The sequence below is a fragment of the Ambystoma mexicanum genome, chromosome 5q (genome assembly GCF_040938575.1).
Source record: "Ambystoma mexicanum isolate Mex_15411 chromosome 5q, UKY_AmexF1_1, whole genome shotgun sequence".
In the NCBI taxonomy this organism is placed as follows: Eukaryota; Metazoa; Chordata; class Amphibia; order Caudata; family Ambystomatidae; genus Ambystoma; species Ambystoma mexicanum.
The window spans coordinates 738,106,419-738,133,798 of NC_090933.1; the positions used below are offsets into that span (position 1 = coordinate 738,106,419).

Below are 27,380 nucleotides of genomic sequence, written 5' to 3' on the forward strand. Positions count from 1 at the left end.
AGCGACTCATCCACCGTCTTCCCAAAAAGGTTGCTGCCGTCGAACGGCATATCCAACACTCTGGTCTGAACGTCCTGGCGGAAGTCCGCCGCCTTGAGCCACCCTCGTCGTCGTAGGAAAACCCTGTTGCCCATCTGGCGAAATCCGGTATCGGCAATGTCCGTTGCCACTGTTATGGCGTGATCCGACGCCACCTCGCCTTCCTGAAGAATCTGTAGGGCCTCCGTTCTCTTGTCGTCCGGCAGGAAGTCCAGCAGGGGAGCTAACTTGAACCAAGCTCCCTGTCATAACGGGCCATGATCGCCAAGGCATTGGCCGCCTTATTCGTCATCGCCGCCGACAAAATGACCCGTCGTCCCATGGAGTTCAACTTCTTGCCCTCGCTGTCCGGCAGGGAAGTGGAAGTTGATGCTGCCGCACCCGCTGCCTTCTTCTTGGCCGCTGCCGAGACGACCGAGTCCCGCGTAGGCTGGGCCCTGAGGCACAAGGGGGCGGCGTCGGGGACCCGGTACTTCTTCTCGTACCTGTCCCTCTTGGCGGGCATCGTAGAAGGGTTCTTGAGGACAGCCAGCCCTTCGTCCCAGATGTCGTCGAGCAACGGCACTGCCAGGACCATCTTTCTCTTGGCCTTCTGTCGTTGATAAAGAAAGCCTTCTTTCTTCTGTTCCTCCGGGCAGAGTTGGAAGAGCTCGGACGCCGTGGCTATCATGGCGTGAAAGGAGCCAATTTCGTCGGGCGGTGAGGCCCGAGGGGGAGGCGATGAAGGAATGTCTGTCGTATCATCACCACCGTCGTCGTCCGTCCCCATCCCCGTATCCGTAGCCGTATCATCCCGAGGATCAGGCGAGGGGGATGAGGGGTCCACAGGCCTTGTGGGTACGAAGGGCTTCCCGACGGTCCTGGCTCAGGATCCTCCGTCAGAGCCCGTGGTAACCTCGTCCTTATCTCAGTACATAAGGATTGAATTGCCAACAAAATGGCCGCCAAGCTATCCTGAGGCTCTGGCAATGGCTGCGACGGGAGGGACGGCTGCTCTACCGGGCCTTCGTCAACGTCCCTATCTTCAATCTCCTCAGCAGGATCCTTCCCCTGGGATCGAACTTTCTCGAACCTTTCGTTGAGGCACTTCACGGTTTCCACCAGATCCTCCTCAGAGGCTGATTACGAGTCTGTAATGGCCACCGGCCCCCCCCTCTTTTTCTGCCGGGGTCTTCACGGGGGTCTTAACGATGGGCTGGTAAGAGGATACCCTCCGGGGTGGCAGGGATACTCTGGGCCCAGAGGCCATCTCCACTGGCGTAGTCTCGGCCGGCTTTTTCAGGGCCGCAGTGACCACTTCGATAGAGGCCTTTGCCAGCTGGATCAATGCCCTCACCACCTTAGGTGCGTCCTGGGCCTTCGCCTTGGGGGGAGGGTCAGCACCTCGCTCCCCCTCGGGTCCCTTCGAGATCGACCAGGGCCGCTCCAGCAGCTTACCCGGGTTCTCAGACTTCCTCTTCCCTGAACCAGAGTGCTGGCTCATGGTTGAACATGCCGGGGAAGTCGCGCCCTGCCTGGCAGCCAAAGAGCCCGACCTTTCGGTGCTCCCGGTGCCTGCGGACTTGCAGTGCTTGTTCTTCTATTGGGCCCCCGTCGCCGGGGCACCCTCACAGGATTTAGAAGTCTTCTCAGACTTTTTCTTCGCCTTCTCACCTGCTGTGCCCTTCTCCAGCCAGGCGGCGAGGCGTGGATGATGATCTTGCTTGGTCCGTTCCGAAAGGTTCTTGCAGAACGCACAGTCCTTCTCCACGTGCGTCTTGTCCTCATGAAGGCAGTAGAGACATTGCGAATGCTCGTCCTCCTTGAAAACATTTTGTAATCCGCGTCCAGGGCAGCACCTGAAACGCTTGGATCCGGCCGTCGAGCTTCCCTTGTACTAGGCCATGTCCGTTGAGGTAGGCCGCAGTTCTTCCAGAATCCTCCAAGAAGCGTAAACTCGACGAAAACTTCACCCTTGAGGGGCGTAGAAGAATTCCGAAACGGGTCCTTGTTATGGGAAGTAGAAACGGTGGAGCTTGAGGCTCGATTAAACCGAAAAAATGAGAAAATCTCCTGAAAAAGCGCAAAAACGCAGCAAAAACTCATGAGCTAAAGCACAAGGACTCCCAACACTTGAACGTGCGGTAAAAATCTGAGGATGGCTGCCAGAGGCGGGGCTTAGGGAGAGGGCAGTCATTGGCTGGGGGCAGTATGACCCAGAGATCAGTGATTGGTTACTACTAAGAAAGACAGATCAGAAACAAAACTGATACTGATTTTTTCTTTAGCGAGGATTCCCAGCCTGACGACAGGGAATATTCATGAGCATGTGAATACATGCCTGATCCCATGCTGGAGAAATATACTTATTTGAACAGTTCTTTTTTGCTCAAGTGGTGTAATTTATTCTCCCCTTGCCAATTTGTCTGTACTAGGACATTCAATGAAACTAGAATATTTCAATTGAATGTCTGGTAGTATTACACAAACGTTTTATTTGGATGAATAACAAGGTTAAAAACTAAATATTGGGTACATTGTAATGAATTGCATTATGAATAAACATAAAGAATGCCCTTTTATTTAGTGGAGGAATATTCAACTTCAATTTGGCACATTACCTGTTCATAAAAAGCATAATTTAGATATTGTAAAATCCTCAAGTTCTAACAGAACAGCATTGATATATGTAATTCGTTAGAGATATGCATTTCATAAAGCCTTTATAGATACCTTTGTAACAGAGGTTATCTTTGCATCCTCCTCCAAAGCTGGGTGGACAGGCTGAGCATGAGCGGCCATGTTTGTATGGAGCATGGCCCCACCAGTTACCCCTAAAGTATAAATAATTAAGTGTTTGTAGAAAATGAAATGTTATAACACATTAATATGTAGAAATATTGTGATAAATGTAAAACATCAGCATAGGAAGTAAGGAAATACATAAGAACATCATACTAAAATAATGGAACACTGCACAATAAGTGACACACAAAGGCAAAAATATACAAACAATGTCCCAAAAACATTTGAGCAAGGAAATAAACAGTGGCTACTTGATAAGGACCATATCAGCATATAGTCCTCATTACACGGTAGGCAGTAGGGGATTACCGCTGCCGGTAATCCTCTACCGCCCTACTACGAGGTCACTCAGCGAGTCCCGTCCTTAACGTGTGGTCAGACCACATGTTAAGAAAGGGACCTGCTGAGGGACTTCAGAGCAAATAACGGTACCGCTAATAGCGGTACCGTTATTAGCTCTTTCCCCATTCCCATTAAGCCCTATGGGGGCTCGAATGGGAATGGGGAATGGTAATTGGCAAGGGGACTTACCGGGACCTCCAGGGTCTGAATGACCCGGTAAGTCCCCATACTGCCTACCCGGACCCAGAAGGCGGTAAGGGGTAGCCATGGTGCTAATAGCGCCATGGTTACCTCCTACCGTGTAATGAGGCCCTATGTCTTTTGCATTGAAATGAATGAACATCTTAATAATCATGTTAGAAGAAGTCTGCCAAAGAGAAACTGCTAGGGAGTTCAAAATGTGCTCAATGGAGAATGAAGAATAGAGAATGAGCAAGCCTACTTTTTGGACTGGGTTTCTTTCTCTCTGGGGATTTCTAAATGCAGGGTATCAAACTATAAACCTCAATGGTACTCATGCAAGCACCAACAAATGGCTGGCTAGCTGTTTCCATGAACTCCCCCTCTTGTAATATTAGCTACCTTAAAGAAACTCATTAAGCATCCTCAGAAAAAAATTGTAATGTTAACATGTGATTGACTTTGCCTGAGTCGCATAGGCCAAGGTGCATAACTCATGAACTCACTGATTGTATTTTCACACACCTCAACCATACACAATGCACCTTCATCTAAAGTATAAGAAGCAGTTGATGGGGGTGGTGGGTGGCTTGAAAGAAAGCTATCTGCAGTGGGCTCAATGGCAAGCTGTTGACAACATGTAATTGTGATGTCTACATGCCCCATGAGCATGTAGACATCACATCGGAGAGACTCCCTTCTTTAGTTGTTACAAAAACACCTGATTATTATCTGTGCTGGTTATGGCCAAGTTGGAGTACAAAGGAAAACAAGGACTACAGCACGGCAAACTAGAAGAGTGAAAAGGCATGTTGGGATGATAGGAGGGAACTTCATTAATATAAAAGATTGATCTGAGAATCAAACCTGAGAGCTGAAATGCCCCATTACCATAAATTGATGGGAGGGCTCAATACACAGAGGATCTTCTGTGATATATGTCATGAGAGTGGGGTGCTGAGTTGAAACTGGAGGCAGATTTATTAAGATAGGCAGTGGCCATATTTCCCACTGATTTGGAGCAATTAGTGGCGGAAGTCAGTGACACTCTGGCAGGGGTGAGTGTTCCACACATCCAAGCAGGTACTGATGCTTTGGGTTCATCATTATAAATGTCAAAAAACTGCTGGAAAATGCTGCTTTTCAGTACTCATCTCTACACTCTACAAAGAAGGTAGGGGCAGCACAGGATAGATCCTGCACCAGACAGTTATTATTATGGTATTTATTGAGTGCAGACCTAGCTTCTGGAAGCAACAGAACACTCTACAATCATTGGGGGAAGAATACAGTGGGGTTAGCAGAGAAAAGGGGGCAGGAGCGCCCAACAGGGGAGGGTGGGCAATCGCCAGCAATGGATCTAGAAGCAACCAGGGGAGGCAACAGTGAAGAGAACATCAGGTCAGGTTAGCTGGTTAGTGGAAGGTGTGTGGACCTAGGTGTTAGGGAGGAGCCATTCCTTGAAGAGCAAGGTCTTGTAATCTTTCCTGAAATGTAGGAGCAATGGGGCAAGTCTGATTTTGACAGGGAGCAGGATGCAGAGTCTTAGGGCATAGGCAGTAAAAGCCTGTCTTCAGGTTCTTTTCTTCCTGCACTGGTGCGTACGATTGAGTTTCTCAGTGAGGTAGACTGGGAACTTCAGGTTGACACCCTTACAGTTTATACAACAAGGTTTGAAGATGATACCGGCTTGCAGCGTGAGCCAGTGCAGTTCGATGAGGGTTGGGGTGATGTAGTCAAATTTGAGGTGTCCTTTGATGAGTTGTGCTGCTGCATGCAGGACACATCTCAATGGTTCTAGGGCAGTCACCAAAGTCCTACTAAAAAGGCGTTTACACCATCCAGGTGGTAGACGACCAAGCCTGACATCTGGATAGTGGATCTGAAGTTGTTTTCTGGGGTTAAGGGCTTCATTTTCCTCAGGAGAGAAAGTTGGTACCAAGTCAGCTATGTCATTAATGTTTTCATTGCAATGTACTGGTATTGCTATTGCACTGCTTTGGACTAGCGACGGGGCACAATGCAGCTGCAACTAAAGTGGGGTGGTGTGTGTGGGAAATGCAGTCACTGATGTGCTCGGTCAGGCCCTGCCACTTCTACATTTCCACCATCATATTATTACAATGTATAGATTAACTGTGTTACACCCTGTAAAACTATTGGAAGTTATCTGTGTGCGGCCCTTCAATATTTTTTGTGGGTAGGTGATGTGTTACATTTTATGGATTTTGAGGTAGGAAATGTGTTACACCTAGATGGATTTTTGGGGTAGGAAATGTGTTATCCCTACCTTTACCGCACACACTTCTCAACACCCAACATGAAACCAAACACAAGCACCCATTCACAATCATACCCCAACACCACATGATGGCTACCAACCAAAAAACGCACCAACGCCCAGTGACCATTTTTCCAAACTGAAGCTGCCAACAGCACCTCAACGCTCTATTGCTCTTCTCCATCTCAGTCCCACTAACAAACCGCCCAAACCCTTCTTACATTGCACATCCGCCAGAGCATCAAGAGACCAAGCAAGAGGCAGCAGTGCGCGGTACAAGATCATATAACATAAGATGTGCTGCTTGAAGGTAAGGTGTCTGCCCTTGTCAAACTCAAGGGTTAATGAGTGGCATTTGTTTCTTGTATAACTGTTGCCTGAATGTGAGGAGTAGTTGTATATACGGCTTTAGATCATAAAACCGTATTGGATTAAGAAATAAATGGCATTGATTGTGCTAGTTAATACTAGTGAACATGAGGGACGGTGCTGCTGCACATCACCCAAAATTTGAAAGCATGTCATTAAATGTGGGACTAGGGATGGACATTAGCATTGGGAAGATCTGCAAATGCAAAGATCAACACATTCCTTGTGGTAAAATAGAAAATAGGCATAAATTCATGGTAACCATGCGGACCAAGCCCAATTATATGGTATCTTCAATAGAAGAGTATGGGTGAGTTGCAATCTTAAATGACTTGTTCTAAAAGTTGTAGAGTATACTGAAATGGCAGTAAGGTGGGTACTTACTTGGGGGAGTAATTGCAGACAAGGTAAATGGCCTTTGGCCATATCTGTCCCCAGACATTCATGTTATGACACAAGTTAATGGCGCATCCTATTCTGCTGCTTGTTGCCCACACTACCTAGGAGATGAGAAAGATTTAATTTAGTCACAAGCAAAATACCCATCAATAATTTAACAGTTCTAGTTGCGAAAGTACAGCTGAAATAATATAAACAGGCAAAGACCTGCTAATACTTTGTACAGGGGGGTAGTCCTGTCCTCAAACATTTAAACTACAATGAATTGTTGCAGTGATGATTCAAATAAACTTCCAAAATAATGCTAATACAACGAAAACAAATATGCATTATTAGAAGCAAAAAAACTTGAAAGGGAAAAGACATATTTTCTCTATGTTCTCAAAGAGGAATATGCCAATGTCCAATCAATTGTTGGAAATAATTGCTTCTAGTGCACAGAGAGGTAAACATTTCAAATGGTACATTTAAGAACGTTACTGGATGTGATTTCCTCTGTGGTGTCGAGAAAACGTAAAGAAACATGTCCACGTGCTCAAAAAATGCAATGTAGAGTGTGAGTAGTATACTATGACGAGTATAGTATTTTCGAACGAGGTCTTATGTCTGTGTGGTTGTTTGATTGTTTGAATGATTTCCATTCTTTGCATTTGATAAAATAAGAATGTGGAGCAAATGTGTGTTTTCTGATGCTGTTGGAATTGTTAACCAGCACACAGACACCGTGTGGTATGCTCCCCTTTAACAGACAAGCACATTTCATTATAAGCATTTATTTATCTGTCTCTGTGAAACTGAACAGGTCTGTTTTGAAGGCATTGTAAGTCAAAGGGGTGTTCTTACTTTTGGATGAATGGTACTCCAGTAAAAAGATGGCAGTGGTCAGACAAAGACAGAGCTTTCTACTTTATGAAATATGTGTTTTAGCAAATAAGAACGTTTCCAAATGTAGGGGTGCAGGATTCGGGGTAGATACGCGGGGAGGTGATAAATATCTCTGCACCCACCACATGGCAACTAGCAATACTTTATTCTCACCAACGTCCAGCATGCAGTAGCCCAGCACATATTGTACAAAGCAGATACCCATTTGCTAAAACTATTTCTCGTCTACCTAAACAGTGGATGTGCATTGTTGGGAACTGTATTTACAAAAAAAGAGGATCGGGGATGCATTTACGAAAAACGGACTTTATAGACACACGTTTGTTGATACTGACATTGCCAAAGATCCTTGAACTTCTGTCAGTTTCAACTCTGAGCTCCACTTTGAAGACTGCGATTGTCTTCTCCCTCCCCGGTCGCCCCCCACAACCACTGATCGTTGGACTGTAGCTATCAGTATGAAGCTCAGAAGAGCACTGGAGATATTTCTCTGTCTCATGCTGCCTATGGATACTCAGGTGTTCAACATAAAACTCCCAATCTATTCTCTACATCCCCACCTCCTCTCTACACTGCTCCATACCTCCCTAGCACAGAGCTTGAAATGACCATATGGATACTCGCTGGTGTAACCATGTTTCAATTCCTGCACTTTATTACAGATGGTCTCATCAACTGAGACAAGTGTTCGTGCTGAAGGATTTATATGGGTATCTGGTAGGTTGGGATAAACTATTTATTGCCATTTAGCAATTTGGGTCTCAGAGGTAGGTCTCTAAACCCATAGACAGAACCTGTGACACTCCCCTAGTCCTCATTCCAACATCCAAGCTGAATTCAATGTTTCCCGATTTACTAATTTCTCTTTCGTGTTATACATTGTACAGCTCTTTGTGAACAATGCGTATATCCTATGGAAGGCTATTGTGTAGGTAGTTCTTGTCAACATATCATATGAGCCTCATTACGAGTTCAGTGATACCAGAAAAATATATTGGTAAAATGGCAGTAATTCCTTTATTGACATATTACCGACACATTGTTTCACACCACCAAATTGTGAGTTTAATGGAAAGGTGTAGGATGAATAGCCTCCACTTTACTGGCAAAAACCAGAAGAATTACCATGGGTGGAATTACCACCAAGGAATACCCTCCAAAATACTTGTGGACTTGTATGGTTCCCAAAAATGGGGATTAACACTACCATTACTGTACTCACAATCCATTGGTAATGCCACCATACTGAGTTGTGATAATGGTAAACAAGCTAAGCAGTAATTGTTTGGCTCCTAACGATAATTTGCGGCTGTAGTTTTTTAATGCATAGTGTCTGCTGGCCATTTGAGCATGTACTAGTAGTCATAGGAACGCTAGATAACAAAATATCCTCATCAAAAAACCATGTTTATATTCAAAACAATAAGAAAACCCTAAAAGAAAAAGGACTAGTTTAATAATAATAATTTAGCATTTATATTTAGCTCTACTCGCTGTGCTATCAAACCGCACATATATCAAACTCGTAAAAAATGTTAGAAAGAAATGTAGTGCTTTAACTGAAAAAAGTAACCAACTTATTGCACAAGAAATTGCTACCTCGCACCCATACAAAACGAGCAGTAAGTGATGGGCAGACTTAGTATCTGAAAAATATACATTAGATCTCAATATCTGTATTTTTTTATTTTTGATTGTTTAATCAAAAAAGAGATTTTTACAATATTGATGTCCATTTGCGTCTTTCTCAGTCGCCTTGTATTTCTCGTGTCGAGTTAATGTATCTTTTTGGCTGCATTCTTGTGAGGACACAATGGGCCTCATTAGGACCCAGGCGGACTTCGCGGTGCTAAATGCACCGCGAAGCATGGCGGAAAGCCGCCGATAGCGCCATGGGGGTTGGCGGATTTACCGCCCCATTCCGACCTCGGCGGAGCGGTAAATCCCCAATCCCCATTCTGCCCTTCCCCATTCCCATTTTTGCCCCATAGGGTATAATGGGAGTGGGGAAGGAGTTAATTACGCCACCGTAAAATACGGTGGCGTAATTAACAACGAGGTCCCGTAGCGCCATGGTTTTCTCCGCCTGGTAAAACCAGGCGGAAAAGGCCGCCATGGCGCTACGGGAACTCGTAGTATGGCGGAGAGGTACGCCATGCACTACGCTGGCGTAACACCCTCTCCGCCAGGGTCCTAATGAGGCCCAATGTCTACTGGTTTCTGTCTGATGATCGAAAGCACTATAGATCGCAGAGAAGGCTTGGATGTTGTTTAGGGTGGACAGGAGACATCAATGGTGGTTCTCGCAGCTACTTTTAGCCACCATTCTCCTCTGAATTATGTTCATGCTACTGCTTAACCCAAATTAATTTAAACGTTGTTTCCAAGAATTGGGACTTTAGAGCATGCAGTATTTACAGGTCCATTATGTTTTCATGTAAGCCAGCAGTAAACAGAGAGAGATGCCTATGACATGTGTGGCACTTAATATGACAAGCCCATTATTCATATATATGTTTTAATTTTGTTATTTTGTATTTTTGATTTCTAAAAACTGTATACACATCTTAATTTACAAAACCATGTATACAATCATATCAAGCATTTTGATTACTCACATTATAATGAATATCATATGCTATTTAACATTACGATGAATCAAAAATATATATTAACCAATACAATGTAATTCATAAATGTTTACAATACACTAAATCCTCCTTGCTTTCAATTTCATATCCACTTGTCAAAGAAGATTCATAACCAAATATGAATCATAACCAAAAGTCATCCTATTTAGATCTTTTTCCAGATTCACATAGTTATCAAAATGTGTTAGCATCAATCATCAAATGTTAAAATCTTTCAAAATCTTATTTCTTAACACAAGCCCTACATGGGTTACCTGAAAACATCTACTCCAGGCTCCCACTACTTCAATTGTGGGGACCTGCTTTAACCTAAGTTTCATGAACAGTCAAGTCCCCTGTCTGCTAGGGGAAATATATCAGTAGAAGGCCATTTTGTATAGTTTTATTTCAAAGGGGTAGTCTTTCATAAACTCAGATAGACTTTCCTTACTTATCAAGTATGAACAACTTTCAATTCTATCACGTCACCCTTTGTGTTTTTAGAACATCTTTGAACACTTTCAAATATAATTATCCTCAGGGTTCAAAATAGGGGATGTGAAGCCCTGACATTATTACATGTACATATAGTAATAGTATTCAACACACACGGTATTCATTTATTTTTTAAGATATCCCTCCAATTAATTCTCAGAAGACAGTTTGTTCTGCTAAATACAATAGTGCTCTATTTTTTGCCTGTATTGACGAAGATGTTAAACCAAGTTCAGCATGCAGTGCCTACTGTGCGCACAGGCAACACACTTCTTAGTAGTTCCTCCCTAGACCCACAGCCAAGCTGGGATTTCTATGATACATATCTAGGCTCCAAACAATACTGTAGGGTTGATATTTACTTGGAAGGCTTCAATTTTAGGGTTTAAAGTACAGCTCCCCTTTCTTATATAAAACCTTTACATAGTCTGTGTTAATTGAATTGCCCTTCTAGTTACATTTGGTTGATTGATCAACCAATTTAGCTTATCATTTATCATTTTGCACAAATAAGAAAAGTTCTGAGGAACTTCAATTTCAGTATGCTTAATCAACCATTTAAAAGCTATTTGTATACTTATTTTGTAAAGAGCATGATTTTGTCTCCTTTACATTTTTCTAAATCATTTTATAACTAAAAAAAATAGGTTTCAGTTATAAATTGTTGTAGTCCTATATGGGTACTACCCATAATTAGAATACCATCAATGTAAGTGATGCATTGTTTCTGATGTGGCCCCAACTTAGGTGAAAAGTCCTACACCCCTCTTAAAAATATATCTAGGTTGTCCCTATACAAAATAAATTACATTGGTGCTAAGAGGTGCTCCCTGTTTAAGCATTTTCTGGTCAAAGTGTCTTGGATCATAACACCTTGCATATTGATATGGTCTTTCACTGTGGTGTTCACATATAGTGAATGCATCATTCTCAGCGATCCTTTGTCCTATGGGCATATCCCATTCACCATAAGTAAATGTAAATCATCCATTGCCTCCAGCTACATACTGAGGCGGGTCAGAAGAAGGACACAGACTCTGCCTTTCCTTCTCACTGATGATTTTTATTAACTGAAAGGAATACATGCCTATCCCTTCCTATGCTGAGGGTTTTCCCTACCTAACGGAACTAACTAAGGTGCTTGTCAGTCATCAGTGATAGTCCACATCAGAATCAGTCCACTGCCCAAACTAACCAATTCTAACCCTACCACTATTATAACAACAAAAACCAGGAGACCGGCTCACTTCTACTGTAAGATGGTTCTTCACCAAGTTCAGATCAGTAACATATTCTCGAGTAGTTCTTGGTAAGTACTTTTATTAAGTCACTCAGTTCTGACACTGGAATCTTCAGGGTTTCAACCTTTTCTTTCACATGATTACTCTTTTGTTCCTTCTTATTCTCTTCTTGCCTTGTTTCATTTGTATTCATCTTTTTACTTTCATATGGTAACTTTATCCAACACGTAGCACTTTTCCCTTGGCTTCTTGGGATGCCAATCCTTATTTCACAGTGTTAGGTTTCACTTTGAGTTTGACCCTTATTCTCTGTTTCAATCAGGTTTTCTCCTTTCACAGTGTTTCATATTCTGTAATATCTCAGGGTATTCTACTTGACCTCTCAGAGTGTAAAGGATTATCATTCCATGTTAATGTTTTATCTTGAATTGGATGAGAATGAGCATTCCAGTGATGATGATTTTTCACTTCATTCAATCTTGATACTTTATGTCGACTGAGACGAGTATGAGCATTCCATTAATGACTCTTTTTCTCTGCATTCAATGGCAATATATTATCTTGACTGGGACGAGTATGAGTATTCCAATAAGGATTCTCTATCTCTTCATTCAATGCCAATATCTTATCTCGAATGGGACAAGTTTGAATGTTCCAGTAATGATTCTCTTTCTCTTCACTAAATGTCAATAACTTATCACGACTGGGACAAGTATGAACGCTCCAGTAATGATATGTATTCCCCCTCCAGGGTTTCCCACTTTCCCCGTTACCTGTCATGTTCAGGGATAACATCACTGAGATTCTCGACTTGTTGGGACCTTCTCTTCCACTTGTCAGGTTGGCCTCTCGTAATGCCTGTAGTTTCATATACGATCTCCACGGTCTCTTGTTGCTGGTTTGTTCCATGTTGAATCAAAGGAAGTGGTATCATCATAGTTCACTGACCCACTGGTCCACCTCTGCTTGATTGCGGTCACACAAGCACTTAGCTCTCGCTCGAGATGAGGATGCCTCGTGTCCACCTCAGCTTCTCTACTCGCTTCCCATTACCGAGAATGCGTGTCTAAAGTTTCACTGGGGTTTCTCTTTGTCATCAGCTACCATGCGTCTAGCCTTCCTTCAACATACGTCTGCAGGCAAGTTCGTAACTTGCGGGTTCTCTCTCTTTCCAGTCTCCACCTCTTTGTTCCCCAGCGCGATGTCACAGTCCTTTCTCTCCATTTGTTCTACACTCTGTATTCCTACACAGACCTTTTTCCTCATCTCAGTACGATATAGTTTTCCTTCCAAGGAATAATCAGAGTTTCTTGATGACAGTAAAAGGTTTTGGTATGTTCTTCATACCTTTCTCCACTGGATGTTTTTGGAGGTATATTATTGGTATGTTTCTTAGGACATGCCTCGTAAGAACGAGAGTACTTGTTCCCCAAAGGGGGAGTCTCGTCAAGCGAGGTCTTGCTTGCCTCGACTGCCAGTGAGGGCGTTTCGGAGCGGGTTCACATCCCTAGTCTCACAGGGAAAGGCTCCCCCGTGGGGAGAAGTGACGGATTCCTGTGATTTATCACAATAGCGTTTATATTCATTTTTTTTTTTTAAACATGTTTTTATTGGTTTTACACAAGCAAGTACTGCAATCTGTCATGTGAAAATTAAGGTATTACAATCTGTGGAGTCTCGCTTGGAACTACAAATGAAGAAACAAACACAAAATCTAAACAAAACAGTTGGTCAGTAGGAAGGTTTAGCTGAAAGTGGTGGCCAAAGATCGGTGGGGGTGGGTGAGACTCTGAGGGCCCCTCCTCAGAACTAGAGCTCCCAGAGGTGGAACATACTTCAGGGCTCCGCTGGGGCGGTTAGGGGGGGCTACACTTTAGATCCAGACTTTCGCTGTATTCCCTCTATTTTGCTGGCACGGGCAGACCTCTCCGGTCAGATGTCCCCGCCTACTCTGAGTTATCTTTCAGTCACTTTTGCCCATCCTGCGTAGGGAGGGAGGCTGTCGAGCCAGACCTGGGTATGACTGAGCGTAGTCCAAGAAGGGCGACCAAGTGTGGTAGAATTTGTCTCTCTTCTCGAACCTGAGGGCAGTGATTTTTTCCGCCGGCACGGGCAGACCTCTCCGGTCAGATGTCCCCGCCTAATCTGAGTTATCTTTCAGTCACTTTTGCCCATCCAGCGTAGGGAGGGAGGCTGTCGGGCCAGACCTGGGTATGACTGAGCGTAGTCGAAGAAGGGCGACCAAGTGTGGTAGAATTTGTCTCTGTTCTCGAACCTGAGGGCAGTGATTTTTTCCGCCGCTATTATGTCCCAACACTTGGTCCACCACATTTGGACCAAAGGACCTTCTGGATTTTTCCAGAGTCTTGCAACTGAAATCTTCGCAGTGGTCAGCAGATGGGAGCAGAGTTCTGCCCTGTGACCTGATCGGGGGAATTGGCCCTCACCACTTGATCCAAGCAGTGCGATTCCTGAGTCCCAGGGAATTGTCAATCCCGTGATAAGGTTGATTTGCTCCAATACTGCTTTCCAAAACTGCACCGATTTGGGACACGACCAGAACAGATGGAAGAGTGTGCCTTTGTCCGGGCAACCTCTCCAGCACGTTGGTGGAATCGCCGGGTTGCATTTGTTGAGGGATTCTGGAGTCCGGTACCACCTGTAGCATACCTTGAATGCCCCCTCCTTGTTGGTAACACATTTCGAGCTTCTATTTGCTCTAGTCCAGATCTGGTCCCATTCCTCCGGCTCGATGGGTCTGCCAATGTCTCTCTCCCATTTGAGCATGTATGGCTCCTTGAGGGCATGGTCCGTCCCGTCTAGGATCTTGTAGAGGATAGAGATCTTGCCCTTGGGGGGCGGTGATTTCAGGGTCTGTTCTAGGGCTATTAGGTCTCTACTTCCCAGGTTTTTAATGATCCTGTTTGAGAGCCAGTGCCTAAGTTGGGGTATCTGAACCTTTCATTCTCAGGTACCTTGAATTTTATCTTGCAGGCCTCGAAGTCCAAAGGGTTGCCCTCCACAGAGAAGTCACAAACTTTCTCCAATCCTCCCTCCCTCCATCTCTGGAAGTCTTTGGGGCTGGTACCCGGTGAGAATTCCAGGTTCCCCCAGATCGGGGTGAGCGGGCCCGTGGTGCTGCATACTCCCCATCTCCGTGCTGCCCTCTTCCAATTCGCTACCGTGTTTTCAGTTGCTGAGAGCGGACCGTTGTCCGGGCCGTCGCTGGCACATTTTGTGTGTGGTAATGAGGTGATCGGGACCGGGCACCAGGCCTCCTCCAGTTCCAGCCAGCGGGGTTTTGGAGTGGCCTGAAGCCAGGCGAATGCATGGGAGAGTTGGGCGGCTAGGATATATCTGGCAATGTCGGGTGCTCCCAATTCCCCTACTACTCGACCCCGCAGCATGATATTCCTTGGGATCCGAGGCTGTTTTCCCTCCCAGATGTATCTCATGATACTCCTTTGAAGTTTCTGTATCACTTGTTTCAGGATAGCCGTTGGCAGGGCTGAGCAGTGGTAAAGCAGTCTTGGGATGAGGTTCATTTTCAGAGCCGTTATTCTTCCAAAGCAGGAGATTTCTTGCTTCTGCCAGCGTGATAGATCCCTTCTAAATTCTTTGAACAGAGGGGGAAAATTAGCTTTGTATAGATTGTTGGGAGAGCCTGGTAGTTGGACCCCTAGATATGATAGGTTCTTTTCGGACCAGGGAATGTGGTATTCCTTCGCAATGTCCGTGATCATAGATCTAGGTAGGTTGATGCCCAGAGCCGATGATTTGGAAAGGTTCACCTTGAACCCCGAAGCCTCCCCAAAATCTTGCAATTCGCTCCAAAGAGCTTTTATGGATTCCCTGGGCTTAGTTAATGTTAAGAGGACATCATCGGCATATAAGGCCGCTTTGTAGATATGGGCTTTGATAGACAGGCCATGGATTGCCGCATTTTGCCGCACTTGACGTGCGAAGGACTCCATGGAGAGGGCGAAGATCAAAGGGGAGAGGGGACACCCTTGCCTTGTGCCCCTCGAAAAGTGGATCTTGACGGATCTGGATCCATTAATTCTCAGCCTGGTGGGTGGACGCTGATAGTTGGCTAGAGTCCATTTTATGAAGTTGGGGCCGAAGCCAAAGTGTCTTAATGTTTTGTGTATGTAGCCCCAGTCTAGCCTGTCAAAAGCTTTGTGAGCATCGAGCGAGAGAACCATTAGCTCCTGACCTTTCCTGCTGGCAGATTCAATGACGTTTATAGATCTTCTGATGTTGTCGAGAGTGCTGCGGCCGGGGATGAACCCGGTTTGGTCCGTGTGTATGATGTCAGGTAGTAAAGGAGCCAGCCTGTTTGCCAAGATTCTGGCGAAGATTTTGGCGTCGTAGTTCAGGAGCGTGATGGGCCTGTACGAGGCACATAGGCTCCGGTCTCTGCCTGGTTTAAGGAGCAGCTCTGTCAGCGACTCTTCCATAGAGGGGGTGGTTGTTCCCGATGAGAGGAAGGAGTTGAAGAGGGCGGCCAGCTGGGGGGCGAGTATGTATGAGAACTTTTTGTAGAATGGAGCTGTGAGACCATCCGGCCCTGGAGACGAGTTTTTCAGTTTTGCTATGACCTTGCTCACTTCCTCAGTCGAAATTGGAGCTTCTAGAGCTGCCAGGTGAGGATGTGGGGCACCCGGCTTGACCCCAGATAGGTATTTTGCCTGTACCTCTTCTGCCGTGGGGGAACCCGACATGGTTGCTCTGTGGTGCGCCGTCATGATGTCTATTTTCTCTGGTTTGGCGTAGCGCGGCGTTCCCTGGGAGTCCTGAAGACATTGGATGGTGTTCCGAGAGTGCAGCTTTTTCAATTTGTGGGCCAGAAGGCGATTTGCTTTGTTGCTGTGCACATAATAAAATTGTTTGGTGTATGTGAGAGCTCTGGCTGCCTTATCTGCTAGATGCATTTCTAGAGATCGTTTTGCTCTTTGGAGCATGCAGCTTGCTTTCCTGTTCTGCCCCTGCTTCAGGATGTGTTCAGCCTCGGACACCTCCGCTTCGAGTTTGTCCTGCTGCAGTTTGCGTAGACGTCGCAGCCTGGCGGTGCAGTCGTTAGCCGTGCCCCTGATCACAGGTTTCATGGCGTCCCAGATTGTGGAGATTGAGGAGTCTTTAGTAGTGTTCTCCTTAAAGTAATTCTTGAGGGCTTCTGCTATATCCGTTCTGATTGCTATGTCTGTCAAGATTTGGTCTTGAAGTTTCCAATGCCGCTGGGTTGGCTCGGGGAAGCTCTGTACTCTCAATCTCATTATGACCGGAGCGTGGTCCGAAAGGGCTCTATGTCCTATCTGGATGGTTTCAACACAGGGGACGAGAGAACTAGAAAGGAGCAGGAGATCGATCCTTGAATGCCCCAGATGGGCATGGGAGAAGAATGTGTAGTCCCTGGTCCCCCTGTTAGCCCATCTCCAGACATCTATGGAATCGGTTTCCCTCAGGAATTCTGCCATAGCGAGGGCTTTGCTGAAGTCTTCCCTGGCTGGGGGGAGAGTCTTATCCAGATTAGGGTCAGGAGTAAGGTTGAAGTCGCCCCCTATGAACAGCTGCCCTTCGGTGAAGGATGCGAGTACAGGAAGGAGGTTCCGCAGGAATAGGCTTTGCGCCATATTTGGGCAGTATATAGCTGCTATGGTGATGGGAAGCTCCACTAGCCATACTTTCAGGAGAATATACCGCCCCTCTGGATCTCTCTTGATCGTTATGTTTGTCAGCGGGATGTCTCGGCTTATTAAGATGGCAACCCCTCTTTTCTTGAGGCCCGCAGAGGCAAAGAAGTGTTTAGGGTAGAGTTGGAAGGCTATTCGGCGCTCATCCAACCTGAGGAGGTGAGTCTCCTGAAGGCACATAATGTCCAGTGCTAGCTGGGTGAGCCTATGCTCCACGGATTTCCTCTTCCGAGGGGCATTCAGTCCCTGGACATTCCAGGTTAACACAGATAGCTCTGTATCCGGCAGGGTCATTCAAAGGCAAGATTGGTAGTAGATATCCCCTGCTTTTGTCCGTGTGTGGAGTGGACGCCTCCCCTCTCCTGTTGGGCCGAGTAGTGCATAATCCAGAGGCCCCCTGTAGGGGGAGCCAACCCCTTGCAGCTTGAACCCTGACCCAAGATTCGCCCCAACCTGAAGAAGACTTCATGGTTCTCGCTTCCCCTCTCCCTCTGACCATGGTGAACAAACATGAACAACTAAAACAAAACCTGGAACAAGGAACAGGTAACAGTGTCCAGACCAGCCTTACACCAACAGGACTGTCGGCTGGGCCATGACTACCATCTAGATGCGAGACCCTGGGGCCTCGTGCGTGGACGGTGAAAAGAGAGCTAACTGAGCGGGCTGGCATGTGGACCGCCATATTGGCCAAGGGTTCAGGTAAGCTTGGCCTCCAGTCTTCGATGAATGCCCATCGCCGAAGTGGAGACTGCGGTGGTCAGCCAGGGGTGGGCGGCCTCAGCGATTGTTGCCATTTTTCCCCCTGGAGGGCGGGCCGCGCATCCTGCGGAGACCCTCTACTCGGGACCATGAACGCAGAGACTCTCTGTTAGTTCCCTCGGGTGAGTGACCAGAGTTCCCGGGGGCTTCCGCAGCAGCTTCCGGGTTCATTAATATTTCTGCTTCCTGCGGGGACGGGATTTGTCGAGTTTTACCCTCCCAGGTGAAGGAGAGACCTGAGGGGAAGTTCCAGCGATAGGTGATCTTGCGTTCGCGCAGCCAGTCAGCCATTGGTTTAAGCGCTCTTCGTTTTGCTAAGGTCACTGCTGCCAAGTCTTGGAACAGGGAAATTTCCGAGTCCCGGAAGTGGATCTGACCCATTGCTCTGGCTTCTTGCATTATCTCCTCCTTTAGCTTGAAAAAGTGGACCCTTACCAGCACGTCAGCTGAGCCATTAGGATTTTGTCTGGGTCTGGTCCTGTGCACCCTGTCAAGCTCCAGGGGGGCTTCGTCTGGAAGGGTGATGACATGACGGAGGAGGTCTGCCACGTAGGTAGGGAAGTCTTTCTCCGGGACTGCTAGTGGGATGCCTCGAATCCTGATGTTATTCCGCCTAGAGCGGTTTTCAGCATCTTCCTGCCTGGCTTCAAGAGCATCACATCTGCACTCCAGGGCCCTAATTCTATCAGCTCCTTCCCCGATCTCGAAGTTCTGATCACAGAGTGTTGTTTCAATTTCCTCAGTTCTTGACTTGATCTCTCCCACTCTCTTATCCAGCCTAGCAATTTGGGTTTTTACTTCTTCCGTCCCCTTTTGGAATTCTCTGGTGACGGCCGATAAGAGTTCGTGCAGATCAGCTTTTGTGACCGACTGGGAGGCCATGGGAGCTTGGCTCTCGGGCGGGGGATTTCCCATTCCCCTTCATTGCGTTCACTTTTCTTGTTTTTCTCCCCTAATGCCGGCATGTTCAGCAGCGTGGAGATGTCCGTTTGCTTAGATGATTTGTTAACTTTGGACATAGCAATGCTGGGGGCTCCGTGTCCAGAGGGAGGAGAGAGGGCCTGTACCCCAGCAGGAACCTGCTGACCCTTTTGCTCTGCCTTGTGCCCAGAGAGAGAGGGGAGGATATCTTGGCGGGTGTGGATTGCACCCTAGTGTCTAGCTTGAGGGGGGAATTCCACGGAGTCAGTCCCAAGCAGATGACCTCCCACCAGCCATTTAGAGCTGCAGAGAGTGAAGGGGATGGTCAGCACTTGGCGAGCGCACACCGGGCCGAGCCCAGATAGTGGAGCGGCAGCGCCGTGCGGGTTGGGGGTGTTGCCCCAGTTCTTGGAGCCCCTGGGTGTAGTCCCGCTGGGTGGGGTGCGGCAGGTGCCGCCTTACCTTCGCTTAACCCTGGGTTGAGTGGTGAAGAGAGAGGCTCACACCCAAGGGTGTTCTATAGTCCAGGGCCGTTGAAAGTCACTGTGGTAGTTGCCGGCGCTGGCGTGGTGCGACTCGGGGCTGCCCGAGTGCTGGTCTGATCAGCAGTAGAGCGGGGTGACGGGACTCCTGGGGTACGGAGTGCACCAAAGCTTTTCCTCGTGTCCTTCCTGGTCCAGATGGGCTATGTGTTCATGCAGAGCGATGAGAAAGGTGTACCGGGCCTCAGAGGGAAGCGGGTCCTAGGCTTGGAGCTGAAGCCCCTCCAGGGAGAGGCGATCTGGCTGCTTGGAAGCTGGGGCTCGTTCCTGAGGGCCCCCGTTGGAGGTCCGCTTCCGCCGGGGAGGAGAGTTCGGGGGCAGCCACCGCCGAAACGCAGGGGCCTTGGGCCAACCGCCGCCTTCAGCGGCCGACCCGACGGCCGACGTGCACGTCAGGGAGGGGGGCCCGGGCCCCGCCGCGAATTAGCCCCTAGCTGGTGTCTGGGCTGGAGTGCCCGAATGCTGATGGTCCCCAAGGACGGGATGGCTCCTCGGGAGCGAAGAGAGATTCCACACCGGGCTGGTCCGAGGAGCCGCGGTGATCCTACACTCTAACGGGTGGGCGATGGCGATGGAGCTCCACACGGCCACTTCAGGCTCCGTCCGCGGGCAATGGAGGCCCCTCCGGTTTGAGAGTTCGGGGGAGGGATACACCCCCCCAGCCCCGCAGGAGAGACCCCGAGGAGGCAGAGCCGGCACCTCGCTTAGGCCACAGGCGGTGGATTGGCGGTCTGAAGAGGCACTCCCCCGCCTCCCGGCGCAGTCCCCGGGTCGGCGGCAGCGGGGAACAGGCAGGCGAACAGGCAGGCGAGGACACCGCCGCGCAGGCAACTCCAGATGCTGTATCCGATTAGGAGCTCGTCAGTGCTCCGAGCTGACAAGCGGGCTCACACTCAGCGCGCGGGGACCGCGCCCCCCGCCCGACACGCTGTGCAGATGATTCAGCGGGAGATCCAATGCTCGGGGAGATCGGGGCGCCCTGCCCTTAGTGCAGATCGAAAAGGCAGACAGTCCGTTCTAGGGCGGGCGGAGAGAGCGTTAGGCGTATTCCCTGTCATGGTTTAGGCGCGGGCAGCACCCGAGTCGCCTCCAACGACGGCAGACATCGGAAGCGGTGAAGACTGCCATCTTGAATCCGATCCGCAGCGGGCTCCCTGTAGTCCCGAATCAGGGAAATCAGCAGTTTGCAGCGATGCAGGCGAATCGGAGACCTCCCAAATCATGCCCCTTATCTTGCGCACCGCAGCAGTGAAATTGTACGGTCTAGGTCTCAGTCTTCACCGGGCATTGTGGATGGCAGCGTGGCACCAGCCGGGAGCTCTTACAGAGCCTATCCGGCCGCCATGGCTCCAAGCCACGCTCCGCCTTTTATATTCATTTTCAATTGTAATAAATGAGCAGATGCCACTCCCTCAATCCCATCTATAATGGTCTCCTTCCAGCGTGGAGCATTTGGCAGCAATATCACCTTTTAAATTAAGGACACCCAAGTATAGAATATGTCCAACCCTGCAATACAATGTACTTAAAATCTAAATATAATTGTTGGTAGGAAACAACCCAGGAGAGACTGGTTGATTTTGACAAACAATAATTTTCATCACATACCTTGAATTGAACTCTCAGAAAATACTACTGCCTATAATATATTACATGGTAAGCTACTCAGCGTGATTTTGTGCACCAATGGTAAATTAATTTCACCTATTTAGAAACCTACCCTGTTCTCCCTGGTTCAGCTCTAACCCCAGTTTCAAATACCCTATTCATACCATCTAAGACAATAAGATCAGTAGACCATGCTTCTTGTAAGCATATTATCTCTTTTTCGATCTCAAATTTTGCTGAGGTTATATTTATACCATAATGCATGGATTTGTTGTATTCCAAGAAAGTATGTTCAACTAGTTACTATTCATGCTAGGATCTTGGCAGCATTCTAGGAAGCAATGTCACTGCGAGCCATTCATATCATGTGTTTTCTTTCTGTCTGCGTGTTTTGAGTCTGGTATCTAATGGAGGTAACCCAGCTTCTTATCTGAGTTACATCTTTCAGGATGGGGAATTTACACAACAGCCTCGATTTATGTCTGGACCATTTGTCTCAGTAGTGAGTACATTTTCCTCACAATTTGCCCAATCCTCCTTTCCACTGTTCAAGGCATGTTTGATCACCTTTCCATCATTTCCCATATTGTGCAAGTCTTCCTGTATGACATCTTTCGATGTTTTTGCTTACAGATAATTTAAAGCTACAGAGGAATACCGATAATTGGCCATATTCCTAAGGAGGAATACTTCCAGAAATCATTACCAATTAAACCTCCGACTATTCTGTGGAAATAAAAATCATAGAAGGCCCCTCACAGTGCTTCCTTTTTATTTTTTATTGCAGAAAAACTCTTTTGCATGGCGACCTCCAAAGGGGGTGGAAAGTGACCACCTCTGTACTCCCTTTGCAATGTAATGAAGAGTGGGATCAATAATTACCCTTCATTATATTATAACAAATATTACAGTGCTGTTATGGTCTGCTATTATACCTAAGCAATATCATTATATCATTAATCAAGAAAGGCTGGGAATGGTAAAAACAAATATTTAAAGTAATACCTCTGGATTTACTGTAATACCATTTAAGGAGGTATTTATGTAATTAGGTGGAATGTCTCTCGTTACCAATGGAGGAAATGCTAATTATCAGCAGTTGTCCAGAATGAACGGGACTCTTTCCAATCTCTCTGTCAGCACAAATAAAAGTCCTAGGCGATATCAACTTCAGACTAGAAGATCACAAAAGAACTATGTCATGCTCCTTCCACAATAGTCTACCTGCCAATAATATGAACTGCCTCCCCCAAGGGCCCACACACCAGAATGGGCATTCCATTGATATTATCTTATCTTCAATTTAAACTCTCCCTAAGGCACTTCTACTGCACTAGCAGCGACTGACCATTACATCTTCACTACCACCTGTCCACATAACACTCACTCCATGTGGCAGACAAAACCAAAACTACCGAGAAAATATCCTTCTGACAATTAAAAACATCAACCCCCACAACCTCTGAAAAACCTTCAATAACAAATCACTCTCCAACTCCGTAAAGTCCATTACCACCCCTCCAAAACAATTGACAGTGTATTTAACACCCTCACTCCGATAATAACACATCAACCCAAACCATCAGAAAAAACACCCAACAAATGTTTTAACTTTGATCTAAACCCCCATAAACGTGCACTTGGAAAAACAGAATGCAAATGGAGAAAAAACTAAATTGAAAAGGACACACTTAATTTCAAAATCGTTAAAGCTCAACAGAAAAAATACATATTTCTACCAATTCACTATCAGCAGAGCTCAATACAAAATAGTTAAACTCTTCAAAATATATTGCCAAATTACCAATCCTGAAATCTTGAACAACCTACCCACTCCTACCCAAGAATGAGCTGACAATATAGCTCTCCCTTTCCAAACAAAGGTTTTAAAAAAAGAGAATACTACAGATAATGTCAACCTTAAAAATCATCTACTAACCCCACTGCCTAAGCCCTGAAACAGTCCACTTACTTGTAAAGCCTTCAAATCTGCTTCAGCATTGGAAGTAGAAATATATATATATATAATAATGAACTTGAAAGCACCCTGTACTCAACTGACCCATTTCCCAGCATCCATAATCAAACAAACTAGATCCCTACTAGCCCCAACATTGCACAAATCAGCAATGCCTCAATCCCAACTGGTTTACACCCCACAGAGCTCAAAATAGCAATAGTTAGACTACTCGTAAAAAATACTAACGATGAAAATAACCCGATCAACTATAGACCAATCTCAAAACTAACATTCCTAGCAAAAATGATGGAGAAATGAGCATGCCACCAACTCACTCAATTCTCAGAAATGCACAACCTCCTCCACAACAATAAATCTGGTTTCAGACCCCACAGAAGCTTGGAAACCGCACTTCTGTACATAAGAGAAGACATGCTACTGGCACTAGATAACAACACTTCTACATGCCTCATCCTTCTAGACCTCTCTTCAGCATTGACACCATCACTGCCAGTCATGTCACACTTCTTAAACACCTGCATTTCTGAGACTTTTCTCAAAAACCACACCACGGCAGAGATTTACTATGTATCCCTAGGGAAGTTACTCAAGGAGTGCCTCAGGGATCTACCCTATCCCAATGGCTCTTTAATGCCTATACCAAGCCACTCTCGAGCATTATTGAACAATTTGCACGCACATGTCAAGGATACGCAAATGACACACAACTTGCCTTAGCCATTTCACCAAACATTGAATCAAACAACTCCATTGGTTAATGGATGTCCCAAAATAACATGTGCCTCAACCCCAGCAAGGCAGAGGTCACGGTCTTTCGCCCACAACACATTCACCAACTTTATTTTGATTGGCCCTCTGAGCTAGGAACACCGCTTTCACTTCAGAAATATGGAACCTGGGAATCCTAATAGACAGTGGCCTATCCCTCAAAACAAATATAAAATACCTCACAAAAAAACGACCTAATAAACATCTTCAGAAAGATATTGCCTTACTTGGAACTTAACCAAACGATATCAGCATCACACTATAATACTGCAATTCTCTCTATATGACTCTGTCCTCAGGAAATCTAAAATCTCTCAAATGATTTAAACAAAACTGAAAAATGCTTACTAAACCTCACGCCGTAAGACTATTTCACTACTGCTTTTAAAAACACTTAACTGGTTACATGTAAAAACTGAAATAGAACTCAAAATACTGAACTTTACCCAAAAGACCATCCACTCTTCTAACATGTCTCCAAACATTCCTTTAACTTCCCATCCCACAGAGACACCTACACTCATCAAATTAGACTAAAATAACACCTCTCAAATATTGGCTCAAAAAACAGAGAGGCAAATCATTATTTTCCATTGCCCCCACCATGTTGAAGAAACTATCAGACTACATCTCACAAGAACCCACATTCAACAACTTCAAAATATTATCCACAGTCTGGGACACTCCTAGTCTTCAATCACAAACCTAACACACCACATGTGTCAACCTTCATACACCTAAACCATCACCCCCATGGCTCCACTCCCTACTTCATCTGGAACCCCCTTTTCCAACTATATAAGCACTTAGGCACCACAGACTACGCTCCCTACTCCCCCTCCTTCACCTTTGTTAACACTCTCCCCACTGTTGCTTCTCCTCCTCCATCCCCCTTTTACCACAATAGCACTAACCTGATATCCACTTTCAGACACCAGAGCACTTTTACCCCATATCGCTTACTTTCATTCCAATCGTACCCTCCCTTCATCGCTCCTCTCCCTGCCCGACAACTCCGACCTCCCACTCTATGTCTGCTTAACAATTCTGGAACATCCTCTCTTGTGTCTTGAAATTATTTGCTTGCTGACCCTAAATAAATGTCATTGGTCTGTACGTTCTTTTACATCCCGACTTCGACCAGATGACTTTGGCACCTTTAAGCACTCTTGCAATCTGGAACCTTTATATAAGACACCAATATAAAAGGTATTCCAGCCCACAATCACTCAATACCTGTACTGAGGAACTGAGTAGGGATCCCACTATGTATACTTTCTCGAAGACCAATAAAGCTTGCAGCATATATGCTCTGTGATCCGGGTTTTACTATCTCGACTGTTCCCCCTTTCCGCAAATACACTATATTCAGATATGGTGTGCCATGTTCCAAACATTTAGATTGACGCATACCCTAACTGTTCTTTTGTTAGTTTGTGCATGGAGGAAATCTTTTGTGGTTTGAAACAAAGTCATATAGTTCAAGCCTGAAGCAGCACAATACATATTTGAATGCCAACATGGTGACTTAAAATATACCTGCGTATAATGGGTGCACACTGGACCAGAACATCTGAATGGACAATATGGGTTGCATTCCTGTGGATATGGGAAGGTGTAGTCTCTCACTTCATCATACCATGCCTGGACGTGGAATGTTGGAGGTCTGAATCTATTTCAGGAAACATAACAGAAGGATGTTAGCAATTTACATTTAATTGTCGTACGAGCCATCTATAACGTGTCATAACTAATGTTTGTATCATCATCACAAACACAACATTATGGGCCTCATTACGAGTTTGGAGGCAGCCATGACCTTAATAAGGGCATGGCTGCCTCCAAACTCAGGTCCGGGTCCATGGTCCCTGAATGGGGAAATACCGGGCCATTCCGACTTTGGAGGTATTTCCCCATTCAGGGAACCCGGACAATCCCCATTCCCATTTGAGCCCCCATAGGGCTCAGTGGGAATGGGGAGCATGCTAACGACGGGCCCGTTGTTAGCATGCTGGTCCCCTCGTGGGACCCGCAAAGGACATCTGGTCTGACCAGAGTGGGTCCCATGAGGGAACCTCGTAATGAGGCGGTACGGGGTTAACGGCGCCGGTACCTTTACCGGCGCCGTGAACCCCTTACCGCCTCAGTTATAATGAGGCCCTATGTCTTTAAAAAGAAAACACGAAAGCCAACACGTTTCTCTTCCTAGCTGCACTCATACAGATATGAATGGATTTTAATCTATATCAGACAAAACAGCGTTTTTGATTACTTGCATACGGCAGGTGTGCATTCAAGTGGATGGCAACGCTACATGTACGGGTGTGGGCATTGCAAAAGGAGCATTGCTTGCACAAAAGAGTTTTTTTCCACCTGCTAAATATCGCTTATAAGCAAGTCTGCTCATCCCTGAATCATGAAGAAATATACTCTGGGGGACACTCCCACTCACTGTCCTTGGCCACTCGGTTTTAAGTCAGATGAAGAGGAATGCACAATACATACATGTGTCTGCATTTCTGCACCCCAAAGGGAAATGCACATGCTTGAGTTGGTTGGAAACATAACAAGCACTATCAAGCTCAAAGGTTTGGCCTTTGTGTTGGCATGGCACTTTACAGGCACTAGATAATTTAATAATACTAGCTCGCCATTAGATGGCGTCAGCTGGCAAATGTTGTTAGTAACTATATTATGGCCAGGCGTGGCATGCATATAATGTAGACAAGATCCAAAACTGTGGGCTTTGACAAAGCTTATTTTTAATGGGATTCCAATGCAACGAATCAATGTCAAGACATATTGTTTATAAATCAAGTGTCTGGAAGCACACATGTTTAAGGCATTTGTGTTACACCAGGAGAAACCTTTTTTTCAGAAGGCTGTTTAGAAAGTGCAGCACTAGCAAAAATAGATCTCAGGGTTGGGTATTTGTGTGAAGAGGGGGGACATAAAGCACACTTATGGCCATAGGGAATAACATGGCGATGGGAAGGCAATGGGTGGGAAAAAAGCCAAACACCCAAAGGCTGTCCTATCTATATTCTATCTTCAATTCCTATGTTAATATTTCCCTTGTAGCAAGTTAAGTTCCCTCATAGGCAGCACATACAGAGCCACCTAGTTGCCAACATTAACAATGTCATTCACCATGGCAGGACCATTAAAGCCTGCCGATGACAATGTTTCCCCTTGCAATTTGCTCTCATGTCTTTGCTGTTGTTGTTGTCATTGCTGTTTTCTGTATTGATCCCCAGGGAGGATTTAGTAATAGAACCTTGACTGGGAATTCTGGTACCTGATGTTGGTGTGTTGAACTTCCATCTAAGACGGAATATTTGCTTGCTAGGCAGAGTGCCAAACCAAGACATTGGACTAACCACATTAATGACCATTTAACAAAGGTAATTCACGTAACAGTTTAATTGCTATAGTTGAATGAATAATCAACCAAAGTCAC

General features: G+C 46.0%; 1 protein-coding gene across 1 annotated transcript in view; it reads right to left on the reverse strand.

The window, feature by feature from the left end:
* The window catches only part of CRISPLD1 (cysteine rich secretory protein LCCL domain containing 1), a 625,896-nt gene that overhangs the window by 388,669 nt on the left and 209,847 nt on the right, over window positions 1–27,380 (reverse strand). The window contains exons 4-6 of the mRNA XM_069621225.1: window positions 25,460–25,592; window positions 6,380–6,495; window positions 2,752–2,852 (exon numbers count right to left, since the gene is read on the reverse strand). Of these exons, the coding sequence (XP_069477326.1) occupies window positions 2,752–2,852; window positions 6,380–6,495; window positions 25,460–25,592 (350 nt within the window). The remainder of the gene's footprint in view (window positions 1–2,751; window positions 2,853–6,379; window positions 6,496–25,459; window positions 25,593–27,380) is intronic.